Source organism: Salmo trutta, chromosome 2 (genome assembly GCF_901001165.1).
Source record: "Salmo trutta chromosome 2, fSalTru1.1, whole genome shotgun sequence".
Taxonomy (NCBI): Eukaryota; Metazoa; Chordata; class Actinopteri; order Salmoniformes; family Salmonidae; genus Salmo; species Salmo trutta.
The window spans coordinates 45,547,856-45,564,035 of record NC_042958.1 but is presented as its reverse complement, the minus strand read 5'-3'; the positions used below and the strand labels follow the sequence as shown (position 1 = coordinate 45,564,035).

At 43.1% G+C, this 16,180-nt stretch overlaps 2 protein-coding genes and 1 long non-coding RNA gene across 4 annotated transcripts in view; 2 read left to right on the top strand and 1 right to left on the bottom strand.

The window, feature by feature from the left end:
* Positions 1–140: 140 nt before the first annotated feature.
* Positions 141–1,013, top strand: mrps6 (mitochondrial ribosomal protein S6). Its single transcript, XM_029702749.1, has one exon. It carries the CDS (start codon positions 263–265, stop codon positions 623–625), a length of 363 nt encoding a protein of 120 aa, XP_029558609.1. The 5' UTR covers positions 141–262; the 3' UTR covers positions 626–1,013.
* Positions 1,014–6,132: 5,119 nt separating this feature from the next.
* LOC115155769 (uncharacterized) lies at positions 6,133–7,540 on the top strand. The gene is made up of 2 exons (XR_003868126.1): positions 6,133–6,571; positions 7,382–7,540. It is a non-coding gene; the product is annotated as an uncharacterized LOC115155769 (long non-coding RNA).
* The window catches only part of LOC115155758 (equilibrative nucleoside transporter 1-like), a 31,869-nt gene continuing 22,923 nt past the window's right edge, over positions 7,235–16,180 (bottom strand). For both annotated transcript variants that reach the window (XM_029702685.1, XM_029702693.1), the window contains 8 exons: positions 15,067–15,201; positions 14,793–14,890; positions 14,065–14,134; positions 13,777–13,856; positions 10,849–10,957; positions 10,606–10,691; positions 9,811–10,010; positions 7,235–7,502 (listed from right to left, as the gene is read on the bottom strand). In XM_029702685.1, coding sequence (XP_029558545.1) covers positions 7,391–7,502; positions 9,811–10,010; positions 10,606–10,691; positions 10,849–10,957; positions 13,777–13,856; positions 14,065–14,134; positions 14,793–14,890; positions 15,067–15,201 — 890 coding nt within the window. In that variant the 3' untranslated portion in view covers positions 7,235–7,390. The remainder of the gene's footprint in view (positions 7,503–9,810; positions 10,011–10,605; positions 10,692–10,848; positions 10,958–13,776; positions 13,857–14,064; positions 14,135–14,792; positions 14,891–15,066; positions 15,202–16,180) is intronic.

The window sequence follows — 16,180 nt, the reverse complement described above, 5'->3', positions numbered from 1 at the left end:
AATGGACGTAGCTCTAAACAATGTCCTACTTGCGTTTATTATTTATTGTATGAAGATATTCTTATGTAAAATGTTTTAATGCGCCATACCTACACCCCTCCACCTTTGGTACAGTCCAGGGTATATATTTTACGTCATCTCTAATCGCCTCACGACATGGCACTTGACGTCCGGGCATTCGTTGTAAATGAAGGACATTTGTGTGAGTCTGGACGTTTAAGCTGTATTACTGTCTGTTCTTGTCTATAACAAACATTAGATCATGCCTCGGTATGAACTTGCCCTCATTGTAAAAGCCATGCAGAGGCCGGAGACCGCGGCACTTTTACGGCGCACAGTGGAAACCTTGATGGAGCGAGGCGCTGTGGTAAGAGGCTTGGAAAACCTCGGAGAGAAACTTCTACCGTACAAGATATCGAAACATAACGAGCGACATTCGCGCGGTGGATACTTTCTGATTGACTTCCACGCCGCTCCCGGTATTGTCACGGGCTTGCTGGATCATCTGGAGCGGGACATTGACGTGGTGAGGCCTACGGTCTTGAAGAATGATCCGGAACCTTCCAATGGGTCCTGCTGTGGATCCCCGGTGGCATCTAAACTCCAGGACACCGTGTATAAATGAACGGTCACCATAAGTTCTTTCTAGTTGCACAGCTTCTGTGACACATTGGGAAGTGGATAGCCAGGCTTTAGCCTGGGTGCCAGTTTATTTCTGCTCCGCTTGCCAACAATTTAGAAATAGAAGACAGGTTTTTTTTCACATCCTGAGTGAAGACTCGCATCATCGTCATGTTCATTAGACACCAAACGGAAGAAAATTGACCGAGGCACCGCCTGGACACAGAACCATCTCAAAATTACAATGTATATTACAATGAGTACGTTTTTGGTATACAACATGTAAACACTTTCCATGGTCATTCATACCATCCAATATACTGTAATACTATTTCAGTGCCATCTGCTTTAAGAGTTGATTAAATGACTAAACAAATTACAAACTTGTAAAAATACATGGTTTCATTTTTATTCATAAAGTGCATAGTCAAGTTTTGGTACGTGTTTAAATTACATGACATTTCCACCTACTCAAATGCATTCAGTGAGACGGTAAAGTAATGCCGCATTACCTTCCCTTTCAGTCATTTAGCTGGCGCCCAGACAATTTAGTGCATTAATCTCAACGTAGCAAGGTTAAGACAAACAGATGCGTCATGGAGAGTGTGACGCAGTTTCGGGCCTCCGGAGGAGTACAGAGGCCAGTACAGAGGCCAAATTGAGCTGTGTACAGCATCGCCGTGTGCCTCATTTTGTAACAGCGTGGTGGGCTCCGTGTAGCTCCGCGTTGACGGTAAGTGAGGGCGGGAGGTCCTGCATGAACACAAACTCACTCCCTTGACAACTAATAACATTCTGCACTGGGGGGAAGGTTAATGTTAGGACATAGACAAACACTATTCAGGAGACACTTCCACACGTGATCACCAGGTGGCGGTCTAGGTGCAGAGCTAAGCTGGGTAAATACTCTGCTGTGTCTAACGTGATCAGTCAGGTTTGTTCAATGGCCTTTTGTTTTGAGTTTAGCCATGATTTTTGTAGTTTTATTTTTAGCTGCTAGTTATTGGTTTCGTAACAATACTACACTAGATATTGAATTGTTTTCCTTATCGACTTTTGTAAAGTAGCTTTTTGAAGGCTGCTTAGCGTTTATCCCATCATAATTCAAATTGAAAGTACTGTATTCGGGACACTACATTGAGACCATATACAATTACACTACTGTAAGCAACATTTGTCATTTAGCAGATGCTCTTATCCAGAGCGACTTATGCTTACCGTATGCTTTCCAGTCAAAACAGTTTGGGTATATTTACACCTGGATCTTGCAGCTAACTAGCTGCTACCTGAGTGACTATTGGCAACGTCGGTCTCGGAATTAACACACACAATTACGGAGCTAGCTAGCTAGCCAGCTGAAGAATTCCGTCAGCCACTCGTGGGCTACTCCTGAGCTAGCCAGCTGAAGTGTCTCCTGGGCTACAACTCACCTATCCTGACCCGTTTTACTGCCGATGCGGAGCCCCATTGGGTCTTCACGACTGGATCACCGACGTTATCTGCCCGAGGGAGTTGTTCCAACTGGCCCCTCCGTCGCGACGTAACCTGATCGCCCATCTGCGGCCAGCTAATCGTTAGCTGTCTTTTCGGCTGCGATCTGAATAGGTCTGTCGGACACTTTTCTTGGGCCACTATAACTAACTATTCTGCCAACTTGGACAGGTCCCCCCTTCCACACGGAACCCCACTAACCCACAGACGGAAACGCACGAGGCGGCTAAAAACAGACCTCCCTCCCATCTTCCACCAGCGTGCTACCTATGGCCCAGCTAGCTGTCTGAATCTCACTGGACCCTCTGATCACTCGGCTAAGCATGCCTCTCCTTAATGTCAATATGCCTTGTCCATTGCTGTTCTGGTTAGTGTTTATTGGCTTATTTCACTGTAGAGCCTCTAGCCCTGCTCATTATACCTTATCCAACCTCTCAGTTCCTCCACCCACACATGCTATGACATCTTCTGGTTTCAATGATATTTCTAGAGACAATATCTCTCTCATAATCACTAAATGCCTAGGTTTACCTCCTCTGTACTCACATCCCACCATACCTTTGTCTGTACATTATACCTTGAAGCTATTTTATCGCCCCCAGATACCTGCTCCTTTTTCTCTCTATTCTGGACGTCACAGATGACCAATTCTTATAGCTTTTAGCCGTACCCTCATACTTATCCTTCTCTGCTCCGCTGGGGATGTAGAGGTGAATCCAGGCCCTTCAGTGCCTGGCTCCACACCTACTCCCCAGGCGCTCTCTTTTGATGACTTCTGTAACCGTAATAGCCTTGGTTTCATGCATGTTAACATTAGAAGCCCTAAGTTTGTTTTATTCACTGCTTTAGCACACTCTGCCAACCCGGATGTCCTGGCTGTGTCTGAATCTTGGCTTAGGAAGTCCACCAAAAACTGTGAAATCTTCATCCCTAACTACAACGTTTTCAGACAAGATAGAACGACCAAAGGGGGCGGTGTTGCAATCTACTGCAGAGATAGCTTGCAGAGTTCTGTCCTGCTATCCAGGTCTGTACCCAAACAATTTGAACTTCTACTTTTAAAAATCCACCTCTCCAAAAACAAGTCTCTCACCGTTGCCGCCTGCTATAGACCCCCCTCGGCCCCTAGCTGTGCTCTGGACACCATATGTGAACTGATTGCCCCCCATCTATCTTCAGAGCTTGTGCTACTAGGCGACCTAAACTGGGACATGCTTAACACCCCAGCCATTCTGCAATCCAAGCTTGATGCCCTCAATCTCACACAAATTATTAATGAACCCACCAGGTACAACCCCAAAGCCGCAAACACTGGCACCCTCATAGACATCATCCTAACCAATATGCCCTCTAATTACACCTCTGCTGTTTTCAACCAAGATCTCAGCGATCACTGCCTCATTGCCTGCACCCGTAATGGGTCAGCGGTCAAACGACCTCCACTCATCACTGTCAAACGCTCCCTGAAACATTTCAACGAGCAAGCCTTTCTAATCGACCTGGCCCTGGTATCCTGGAAGGATATTGACCTCATCCCGTCAGTAGAGGATGCCTGGTTATTTTTTAAAAATGCCTTCCTCTCCATCTTAAATAAGCATGCCCCTTTCAAGAAATTTAGAACCAGGAACAGATATAGCCCTTGGTTCTCCCCAGACCTGACTGCCCTTAACCAACACAAAAATATCCTGTGGCGTTCTGCATTAGCATCGAACTGCCCCCGCGATATGCAACTTTTTAGGGAAGTTAGAAACCAATACACACAGGCAGTTAGAAACGCCAAGGCTAGCTTTTTCAAACAGAAATTTGCTTCGTGCAACTCCAACTCTAAAAAGTTCTGGGACATTGTAAAGTCCATGGAGAATAAGAACACCTCCTCCCAACTGCCCACTGCACTGAGGATAGGAAACTCTGTCACCACCGATAAGCCCACTATAATTGAGAATTTCAATAAGCATTTTTCTACGGCTGGCCATGCTTTCCACCTAACTACCCCTACTGCATTCAACAGCACTGCACCCCCCACAGCTACTCGCCCAAGCCTCCCCCATTTCTCCTTCTCCCAAATCCATTCAGCTGATGTTCTGAAAGAGCTGCAAAATCTGGACCCCTACAAATCAGCTGGGCTTGACAATCTGGACCCTTTCTTTCTAAAATTATCTGCCGAAATTATTGCAACCCCTATTACTAGCCTGTTCAACCTCTCTTTCGTGTCGTCTGAGATTCCCATAGATTGGAAAGCAGCTGCTGTCATCCCCCTCTTCAAAGGAGGTGACACTCTTGACCCAAGTTGCTACAGACCTATATCCATCCTACCCTGCCTTTCTAAGGTCTTCGAAAGCCAAGTCAACAAACAGATTACCGACTATTTTGAATCCCACCGCACCCTCTCCGCTATGCAATCTGGTTTCAGAGCTGGTCATGGGTGCACCTCAGCCACGCTCAAGGTCCTAAACGACATCGTAACCGCCATCGATAAGAAACATTACTGTGCTGCCGTATTCATTGACCTGGCCAAAGCTTTTGACTCTGTTAATCACCACATCCTCATCGGCAGACTTAGTAGCCTTGGTTTCTCAAACGATTGCGTCGCCTGGTTCACCAACTACTTCTCTGACAGAGTTCAGTGTGTCAAATCGGAGGGCCTACTGTCTGGACCTCTGGCAGTCTCTATGGGGGTACCACAGGGTTCAATTCTTGGGCCAACTCTTTTCTCTGTATACATAAATGATGTCGCTCTTGCTGCTGGTGAATCTCTGATCCACCTCTACGCAGACGACACCATTCTGTATACTTCTGGCCCTTCTTTGGACACTGTGTTAACAACCCTCCAGACGAGCTTCAATGCCATTCAACTCTCCTTCCGTGGTCTCCAACTGCTCCTAAACACAAGTAAAACTAAATGTATGCTCTTCAACCGATCGCTGCCTCCACCTGCCCGCCCATCCAGCATCACTTCTCTGGACGGTTCTAACTTAGAATTTGTGGACAACTACAAATACCTAGGTGTCTGGTTAGACTGTAAACTCTCCTTCCAGACTCACATCAATCATCTCCAATCCAAAGTGAAATCTAGAATTGGCTTCCTATTTCGCAACAAAGCATCCTTCACTCATGCTGCCAAACATACCCTCGTAAAACTGACCATCCTACCAATCCTCGACTTCGGCGATGTCATTTACAAAATAGCCTCCAATACCCTACTCAACAAGCTGGATGCAGTCTATCACAGTGCCATCCGTTTTGTCACCAAAGCCCCATATACAACCCACCACTGCGACCTGTATGCTCTCGTTGGCTGGCCTTCACTTCATCATCGTCGCCAAACACATTGGCTCCAGGTCATCTACAAGACCCTGCTAGGTAAAGTCCCCCCTTATCTCCGCTCACTGGTCACCATAGCAGCACCCACCTGTAGCACGCGCTCCAGCAGGTATATCTCTCTGGTCACCCCTAAAGCCAACTCCTCCTTTGGTCGTCTCTCCTTCCAGTTCTCAGCTGCCAATGATTGGAACGAACTACAAAAATCTCTAAAACTGGAAACACTTATCTCCCTCACTAGCTTTAAGCACCAGCTGTCAGAGCAGCTCACAGATCTCTGCACCTGTACATAGCCCATCTTTAATTGAGCCCAAACTACTACCTTTTCCCCTACTGTATTTATTTATTTTGCTCCTTTGCACCATATTATTTATATTTATATTTTAACTTTAACTTTCTTCAAACTACAAATCTACCATTCCAGTGTTTTTTCTTGCCATACTTTATTTACTTTGCCACCATGGCATTTTTTTGCCTTTACCTCCATTATCTCACATCATTTGCTCACATTGTATATAGTCTTATTTTTTTTCTACTGCATCATTGATTGTATGTTGTTTTACTCCATGTGTAACTCTGTGTTTTTGTATGTTGTCGAACTGCTTTGCTTTATCTTGGCCAGGTCGCAATTGTAAATGAGAACTTGTTCTCAACTTGCCTACCTGGTTAAATAAAGGTGAAATAAAATAAAATAAAATATATTATGAACATTGTGATGGTTTGGTCTTCCGCAGGGTTCGGTGATTGGTCAACAGTACTACACCTAGTAGGAGTGGGAACATGAAGTCATTCAACGAGAGACTACTAGTTTTCATGCACATTTTTTCATTTCAGAAATATTGCACCAAACATCTTAGCTAGATGTAAAATAGCTGCGACTAAGACCTAAAACGTCATAATTAATGACAGATTTCTTGAGTTAGATTAATTTGGACTATTTTGAGGAAGTGTTCCTGGCTATGTTGTTGCTACAGTGGATCAAGAGAGACCAACGGTAATATTACATAATTTTTTTACATTTTTTCAAGCGAAGGTCTTTAGGGAGTATGCGAGCACAGATGGTCGCCATGCCTACCCGAGTTCTGCGAGGAGCAAACCGAACCTACGTATGCGGATGCCTTTACATTAAGTGCATAGATAGGTGAGACAACCACATATCACAGTCACAGTTAGTGCATTCATCTGACCTAAAACAGGGATTTGTTTTACTAGGAATAAATGTCAGGAATTGTGAAAAACTGAGATTAAATGTGTTTGGCTAAGGTGTATGTAAACTTCCGACTTCAACTGTACATACATATACATATTCATACATCCAGGCTGTCAAACACGTGGTTGATACCATTCCACAGACTCCATTCCATCCATTACTATAAGCTGTCCTCCCCTCAGCAGCCTCCACTGTAGCCTAGTAAGGATTCAGCTTCATAAGGATTGCTACAGAATCCAAAAGGCATAGAATGTGATAGGAACATGGGAAATGTTTCACAAACCTTCTGCTATGTTCCATTTTAGTTTGGTTGCTGTCAAATAAAAGAATCCTACTACTAATAAGGCCAGGATTCAATCTGATCGCGCTTTGTCGGCTATGCACCTTTAAAATGCACCAATTTGTAAGTCGCTCTGGATAAGAGCGTCTGCTAAATGACTTAAATGTAAATGTAAAAGGCATTCATGCAAGACCACTTCAACGGTAAATGCTGCATACATTATGTCCTCTCAATCGGAAATGACCTTTAAATAGCACATAGCCTAGCCGACAAAGCGGGATCGGATTGAATACAGGCCTTAAGCTGCTTGCCACACTTTCTGTTCTTTGGATGACCAGATTTGAAGTGAATCAGTATCACTTGTTTAAAAATATACACAAACAGTTGAGAATCATGTTTGGGTTATGTCAGTTATGTTTGGGTTATGTCAGTTATGTTTGGGTTATGCATGCTCCCCACAGGGGGCTATTTTAGACTATGGCTCTGAAGAGGAATGAGAAGGATGCTCCCAGAGCCAAACCCAGGGACAGGAAGAAGGCCATGATGGCACCAGCCGTCTCTGCCTCATGAGGAGCAACTAATCTGGAAAGAAGAGAGAGAAAGGAGAAAAAGAGAGAGAAGGAGAGAGAAGAGAAAGGAGAGCGAGAGAGAGGGGGGATCAGGTATGGCCTGGGTGGCTGTGTGTTTCTGCTGTCTGGCCAACTCCTTATGGAAATATCATGCAGAACATGGCTTGACCACGCCAATGGAGCAGTAGGCAAAAGCACAAACAGATCTGGGACCAGGCTACAGACAGGTCTGGGACCAGGCTACAGACAGGTCTGGGACCAGGCTACAGACAGGTCTGGGACCAGGCTACAGACAGGTCTGGGACCAGGCTACAGACAGGTCTGGGACCAGGCTACAGACAGGTCTGGGACCAGGCTACAGACAGGTCTGGGACCAGGCTACAGACAGATCTGAGACCAGGCTACAGACAGATCTGGGACCAACCTACTGTGGTAATACTTTAGGTGCAGGCTGTGAAACTGGGAGATATTTTTCTCTTGCAATAAATTACACCTTACGCAAATGCTTTGCTTGTACCGTGTGTATTGTGCCTCCTAACATTGTTGAAGAAAGGTTAGTGTAGGCCTAAATCACGCTGCCTATTACACTGCTCAAAAAAATTAAGGGAACACTAAAATAACACATCCTAGATCTGAATGAATGAAATAATCTTATTAAATATTTTTTTCTTTACATAGTTGAATGTGCTGACAACAAAATCACACCAAAAAAATCAATGGAAATCCAATTTATCAACCCATGGAGGTCTGGATTTGGAGTCACACTCAAAATGAACGTGGAAAACCACACTACAGGCTGATCCAACTTTGATGTAATGTCCTTAAAACAAGTCAAAATGAGGCTCAGTAGTGTGTGTGGCCTCCACGTGCCTGTATGACCTCCCTACAACGCCTGGGCAGGCTCCTGATGAGGTGGCGGATGGTCTCCTGAGGGATCTCCTCCCAGACCTGGACTAAAGCATCCGCCAACTCCTGGACAGTCTGTGGTGCAACGTGGCGTTGGTGGATGGAGCGAGACATGATGTCCCAGATGTGCTCAATTGGATTCAGGTCTGGGGAACGGGCGGGCCAGTCCATAGCATCAATGCCTTCCTCTTGCAGGAACTGCTGACACATTCCAGCCACATGAGGTCTAGCATTGTCTTGCATTAGGAGGAACCCAGGGCCAACCGCACCAGCATATGGTCTCACAAGGGGTCTGAGGATCTCATCTCGGTACCTAATGGCAGTCAGGCTACCTCTGGCGAGCACATGGAGGGCTGTGCGGCCCCCCAAAGAAATGCCACCCCACACCATGACTGACCCACCGCCAAACCGGTCATGCTGGAGGATGTTGCAGGCAGCAGAACGTTCTCCACGGCGTCTCCAGACTCTGTCACATGTCCTCAGTGTGAACATGCTTTCATCTGTGAAGAGCACAGGGCGCCAGTGGCGAATTTGCCAATCTTGGTGTTCTCTGGCAAATGCCAAACGTCCTGCACGGTGTTGGGCTGTAAGCACAACCCCCACCTGTGGACGTCGGGCCCTCATACCACCCTCATGGAGTCTGTTTCTGACCGTTTGAGCAGACGCATGCACATTTGTGGCCTGCTGGAGGTCATTTTGCAGGGCTCTGGCAGTGCTCCTCCTGCTCCTCCTTGCACAAAGACGGAGGTAGCGGTCCTGCTGCTGGGTTGTTGCCCTCCTACGGCCTCCTCCACGTCTCCTGATGTACTGGCCTGTCTCCTGGTAGCGCCTCCATGCTCTGGACACTACGCTGACAGACACAGCAAACCTTCTTGCCACAGCTCGCATTGATGTACCATCCTGGATGAGCTGCACTACCTGAGCCACTTGTGTGGGTTGTAGACTCCGTCTCATGCTACCACTAGAGTGAAAGCACCGCCAGCATTCAAAAGTGACCAAAACATCAGCCAGGAAGCATAGGAACTGAGAAGTGGTCTGTGGTCACCACCTGCAGAACCACTCCTTTATTGGGGGTGTCTTGCTAATTGCCTATAATTTCCACCTGTTGTCTATTCCATTTGCACAACAGCATGTGAAATTTATTGTCAATCTGTGTTGCTTCCTAAGTGGACAGTTTGATTTCACAGAAGTGTGATTGACTTGGAGTTACATTGTGTTGTTTAAGTGTTCCCTTTATTTTTTTGAGCAGTATATAATTTTACTCATCCCATCTATGTCAAATGTTAGTTAGCATTGCAAACGGTTAGTTCAACTACGTGTGTCATTGTGAGAGGAAAATGTCACCCTGTAGGCTACCTTGAAAGTTTCCAATCTATCTGGGTTTTTGCCCAGGCGAAGGAGGCAAGTGGTCTTACTTGGGCCCGAAGCACATGCAGAGGCTGGCCAGGTATCCACTGGAGAAGGCGAAGAGGATCATGAAGACGACGAACCAGGCATCGTGTTGAAAGACGACAGGCAGGTTGTAGCGGGGCTGAACGTTGCACAGCATGAAGAGAGGCACAAAGATCACACGGGCTACCATAAAAATGGGCACCAGTTTGCTGTCCTTCCCAGGCTGAAAGTGGATGGCAGAGAAAGAGACATAGCACATGCACATTCAATTAAATGCCATAGTGCTAAGGCTAAGGGATAGTGCTAAGTCGTAGTGCTAAGGCTAAGTGCCAAGGCTAAGGGATAGTACTAAGGCTAAGGGATAGTGCTAAGGCTAAGTCGTAGTGCCAAGGCTAAGGGATAGTGCCAAGGCTAAGTGATAAGTGCTTTATTCGATAGAAGATGACTTAAATTCACATTCGATAAAAACATTGTTTAATAAAATGTTACTGCTGTGTTTGTTTTAATGAAGCCGGTTGTAAAATGAATAGAAACTGGATTGATACATGCATCACATTCACAACATCACCACAAGATAAGTTGATAAGATGCAAAAGGTATTTATCTTAAATTCAGGGTAGTTCAAAGTTTACTTGTATTTTTTTCTCTTAAAATGCCAGTAAAGGCTTATGGGTAACCTCTACTGTTCTGTTCGTGTGAGCTGGAATCCTTAGTTCACAATATCCACAATTAAAGTAAGTATCAGTTAGTTTCAGGCATATTCATTCAAATGAGCCAATTTCTTCCATTCTGTATCATGTGTATTGTTGCTGACTTACCCACATGCACACAGCTGTAAGGCTTCTCCCAGCCCAGTCGCTCAGGTTAAAGAGCAGGAAACAACACACAGGGATGAAGTACATCTCTGAGAGGAGAGGGTAACGTACAATAACACACATTACCAGTGAATATGGTCATTTTTTTTGTAAAGGCTTGTAAATGAAAAGTATATAAGTATACTGTAAAATGAACACATAAACCATGCTCTTGGTATAGATATTCATACACACAGACACACACACCCCAGGCGCCTCCATTAGCGACAGTAGACTTGACATCCACTGTGACAGCAGGGTAGACACCGATGGTGACGGTGAAGGCGAAACATACAGAGAGAGCCAGGACCCAGATCTACAGTCAATGGGTCAAGAAGAAAGTACTTTAGATCACCTATTTGGAGAGTTGGGACGATAGAAATCGAATGGTTGGGACATTGAGGTTTCTGCATTATGATGCATTTATTTACATTTACGTCATTTAGCAGACGCTCTTATCCAGAGCGACTTACAAATTTATATATAACACTACAACATTCTATGGCAGCCATGTTAGTGCCACATTCAAAATAAATGGGGAATATTTCAACAATGCTACGTAACTGAATGTTTTGAATTAGAACGATATTACACATTCTAAATATACAGTTGAAGTCGGAAGTTTACATAAACTGAGTTTAAATGTATTTGACTAAGGTGTTTCAAAAATAATCCTAGTAAAAATTCCCTGTCTTAGGTCAGTTAGGATCACCACTTTATTTTAAGAATGTGAAATGTCAGAATAGTAGTAGAGAGAATTATTTATTTCAGCTTTTATTTCTTCCATCACATTCCCAGTGGGTCAGAAGTTCACATACACTCAATTAGTATTTGGTAGCATTGCCTTTAAATTGTTTAACTTGGGTCAAACGTTTTGGGTAGCCTTCCACAAGCTTCCCACAATAAGTTGGGTGAATTTTGGCCCATTCCTCCTGACAGAGCTGGTGTAACTGAGTCAGGTTTGTAGGCCTCCTTGCTCCCACATGCTTTTTCAGTTCTGCCCACACATTTTCTATAGGATTGAGGTCAGGGCTTTGTGATGGCCACTCCAATACCTTGACTTTGTTGTCCTTAAGCCATTTTGCCACAACTTTCAAAGTATGCTTGGGGTCATTGTCCATTTGGAAGACCCATTTGCGACCAAGCTTTAACTTCCTGACTGATGTCTTGAGATGTTGCTTCAATATATCCACATAATTTCCCCTCCTCATGATGCCATCTATTTTGTTAAGTGCACCAGTCCCTCCTGCAGCAAAGTACCCCCACAACATGACGCTGCCACCCCCATGCCTTACGGTTGGGATGGTGTTCTTCAGCTTGCAAGCCTCCCCCTTTTTCCTCCAAACATAATGATGGTCATTATGGCCAAACAGTTCTATTTTTGTTTCATCAGACCAGAGGACATTTCTCCAAAAAGTATGATCTTTGTCCCCATGTGCAGTTGCAAACCGCAGTCTGGCTTTTTTTTGGGCAGTTTTGGAGCAGTGGCTTCTTCCTTGCTGAGCGGACTTTCAGGTTATGTCGATATAGGACTCGTTTAACTGTGGATATAGATATTTTTGTACCTGTTTCCTCCAGCATCTTCACAAGGTCCTTTGGTGTTGTTCTGGGATTGATTTGCACTTTTCTCACCAAAGTACATTAATCTCTAGGAGACAGAACGCATCTCCTTCCTGAGTGTAAGTCGCTCTGGGTAAGAGCGTCTGCTAAATGACTTAAATGTAAATGAAATGTAAATGGTATGACGGCTGCGTGGTCCCATGGTGTTTATACTTGCATACTATTGTTTGTACAGATGAACGTGGCACCTTCAGGCATTTGGAAATTTCTCCCAAGGATGAACCAGACTTGTGGAGGTTTACAATTTTTTTTCTGAGGTCTTGGCTGATTTCTATTGATTTTCCCATGATGTCAAGCAAATAGGCACTGAGTTTGAATTTAGGCCTTGAAATACATCCACAGATACACCTCCAATTGACTCAAATGGTATCAATTAGCCTATCAGAAGCTTCTAAAGCCATGACATCATTTTCTGGAATTTTCCAAGCTGTTTAAAGGCACAGTCAACTTAGTGTATGTAAACTTCTGACCCACTGGAATTGTGATACAGTGAATTATAAGTGAAATAATCTGTATGTAAACAATTGTTGTAATAATTACTTGTGTCATGCACAAAGTAGATGTCCTAACCGACTTGCCAAAGCTATAATTTGTTAACAAGACATTTTTGGAGTGGTTGAAAAACAAGTTTTAATAACTCCAACCTAAGTGAACGTAAACTTCCGACTTCAACTGTATGGCTCTACATTAGACTAACTGAGTCCATCCACCACAGAAAAAATGTCTTCATAATATCTGCACGCAGACGCATACAGACGCATACAGACGCTTTAAATTGTCACTTAGTCTGTTGACAGACGCAACGATAACATACATTATGTTACGTCCGTTTGTCCGCGACAGATTCATTCAACCCAGGAGAAAGAGGATAGAGAGCAGTATGCGGGTAGGTATAGTGAAGAATATCAAAAGTGTGATTGAAGGTGACTTTAGTTTAGGGATCTACTTTCTAAGTCATGGAAAAACGAGTATTTAAAAAATATGTATTACTATAGTGGGTTTATAATCCATTTTCAATACCTGCAGTATATAAAAAGTGTATTGGTTTTCATTGTTTTTCCAATTCAGAAAGTTAATTGAAATTCATGATTTTTTTTTTTTAAATACCCAAACTCATAATATGCTATGAAAGTGACTGGTCATTCGTCATGCTGGAGACAGCTAAATTAACTTGTCATTTTTATCGATTAGCGATAAGTATCTGCAAATGTGTCTCTAAAAATGATGTAATGTCATGTTTTGTATTTGCTTTTAAAGCTCAGTAACGATTTTCAGATCATCAATAGAATTTCAATTCATCTCCTGAATTGTTTTAGGTCGGGATTTAATCCGTGCTGTAACAAACGTTTTAATTTACAGTTGAGCCAACACGTGCAGAGTTTACCATGAATGCTATCTCCGTGAACTTCTGAGAAAATGTCTTTAATTAAAAGCCTCATTGTGGGCTGTCTAGGGTCCTCTAAAGCGAGCCATGGTTTGAATTCCGGCCTCAATCTAAAAATAATTATGGCATACCTTCTTGAAGATGGTCAACATGGACATGGTTTGTTCCTCTTCTCCTTGTTTGAGAACTGTTGTAGTCGCTGCAGCATTTTCTGAAGGGATAAGGAATGAGGCTATCCAATACATTGCTTTCATGATCATTAAAATTGGTAGCCTAATACAAATGTTTGAATAAAAATATATTCAACAAGTGTCCAAGTTTATGCATGGCTTGGATTTACCTATCTATACATAAAACATGACAACTATCTTTCTCTTATTTCTACATATCTGACAAAACATAAATGGCTGTCATTTTACCTTCCAGCCTGTTCACCTCCTTACTAAGCCTGTTTCCACTTTGTCTCTTGTTGTAATATTGGTAGAACTCCTAAGGTAAGGTTCAGAACAACACGAAATTACAATCAATTATCTCACACTGTCTGGGGATGTTAAAGAAACAGAAGAGATTAACAGGAATGGCTGGAATGGAGGTATTACATATATTTGACATTTATACACTGGTAAATTAATATGTGATGAATGAAAAGGGGACGAAGTATTATGAATTATTAGTTGTATTATGAAGTATTAGTTGTATTATGAAATATTAGTTGTATTATGAAGTATTAGTTGCATTATGAAGTATTAGTTGTATTATGAATTATTAGTTGTATTAGTTGTATTATGAAGTATTAGTTGCATTATGAAGTATTAGTTGTATTATGAAGTATTCGTTTTATCAGTTGTATTATGAAGTATTAGTTGTATTATGAAGTATTAGTTGCATTATGAAGTATTAGTTGTATTATGAAGTATTAGTTGTATTAGGAAGTATTAGTTGTATTAGGAAGTATTAGTTGCATTATGAAGTATTAGTTGTATTGTGAAGTATTAGTTGCATTATGAAGTATTAGTTGTATTAGTTGTATTATGAAGTTTAGTTGCATTATGAAGTATTAGTTTTATTATCATCGAGTAGCATCTCCTAACCCCATTTTTCAGTCAAATATATGTAATAATAACATTTCAAATCCAGAGTTTATTACCAGTTTAGGGAGGACCGCATAGGACATTATGGCCAATATGATCACTACACAGGCTGTGAGGAAGTATCCAAAAGCAACATCATTTAGTGCTGAGCCACCTATATATATATATATATATATATATATATATATATAAAAGAGAGAGAGAGAGAGAGAGAGAGAGAGAGAATTAAAGCATTAGTAGTAAAAATGTAAAACAGGTATTTTTATGATTATATATATCTGTAGATGTGTTAATTCTGAAATAAAAAGATGTATCATCTCTCAGACGTACTTGCGATAGCACAGATCATGGAGAAGGCAGCGAAAGTGCCCGCCAGGCCTTGCCCACTCATTATGGGTGTGGTGTATTTGGCGGGCAGAAGGCCTGCCATGCCAAACAGACTGCCCTGCAGGATAGCTCCAAAGGCTGAAGAAAGGTTTTTAAAAAATAAATTAACACAGTCTATAACACCGAGTCCAGTCATTCAAACATGAAGCTAACATTTAATATGCAGTTTGAGTGTTCAATAATCTTACTTCTCAGTCTAAAAAGACATTTGGGTTACAGATAATTACTGTATTTGTCTTCTTGGCAGCTGAATGAATAAGAGCGTCTGCTAAGTCAGGGGTTTCCAAACTTTTTCACGGGGCTTCCCTTCCAGCACTGGGGAACATCCCGTGGTTTTCATCAAGGATCTCGCTGTACTTTGCTCCATTCATCTTTCCCTCGATCCTGACTAGTCTCCCAGTCCCTGCCGCTGAAAAACATTCCCACAGCATGATGCTGCCACTACCATGCTTCACTGTAGGGATGGTGGCAGGTTTCCTCCAGATGTGACGCTTGGCATTCAGGTCAAAGAGTTCAATCTTGGTTTCATCAGACCAGAGAATCTTGTTTCTCATGGTCTGAGAGTCTTTAGGTGACTTTTGTCAAACTCCAAGTGGGCTGTTATGTGCCTTTTACTGAGGAGTGACTTCCGTCTGGCCACTCTACCATAAAGGCCTGATTGGTGGAGTGCTGCAGAGATGGTTGTCCTTCTGGAAGGTTCTACCATCTCCACAGAGGAACTCTGGAGCTCTGTCAGAGTGACCATCGAGTTCTTGGTCACCTCCCTGACCAAGGCCCTTCTCCCCCGATTGCTCAGTTTGGCCCGGCAGCCAGCTCTAGGAAGAGTCTTGTTGGTTCCAAACTTCTTCCATTTAAGAATGATGGAGGCCACTGTGTTCTTGGCGATCTTCAACACTGCAGATATTTTTCAGTACTCTTCCCCAGATCTGTGCCTCAACACAATCCTGTCTCGGAGCTCTACAAACAATTCCTTCGACTTCATGGCTTGGTTTTTGCTCTGACATGCACTGTCAACTGTGGGACCCTATATAGTCAGGTGTGTGCCTTTCCAAATCAT

Bases quoted from the DNA above. Each gene is read 5' to 3' on its own strand.
- mrps6 (XM_029702749.1), top strand. From the start codon at position 263: ATGCCTCGGTATGAACTTGCCCTCATTGTAAAAGCCATGCAGAGGCCG.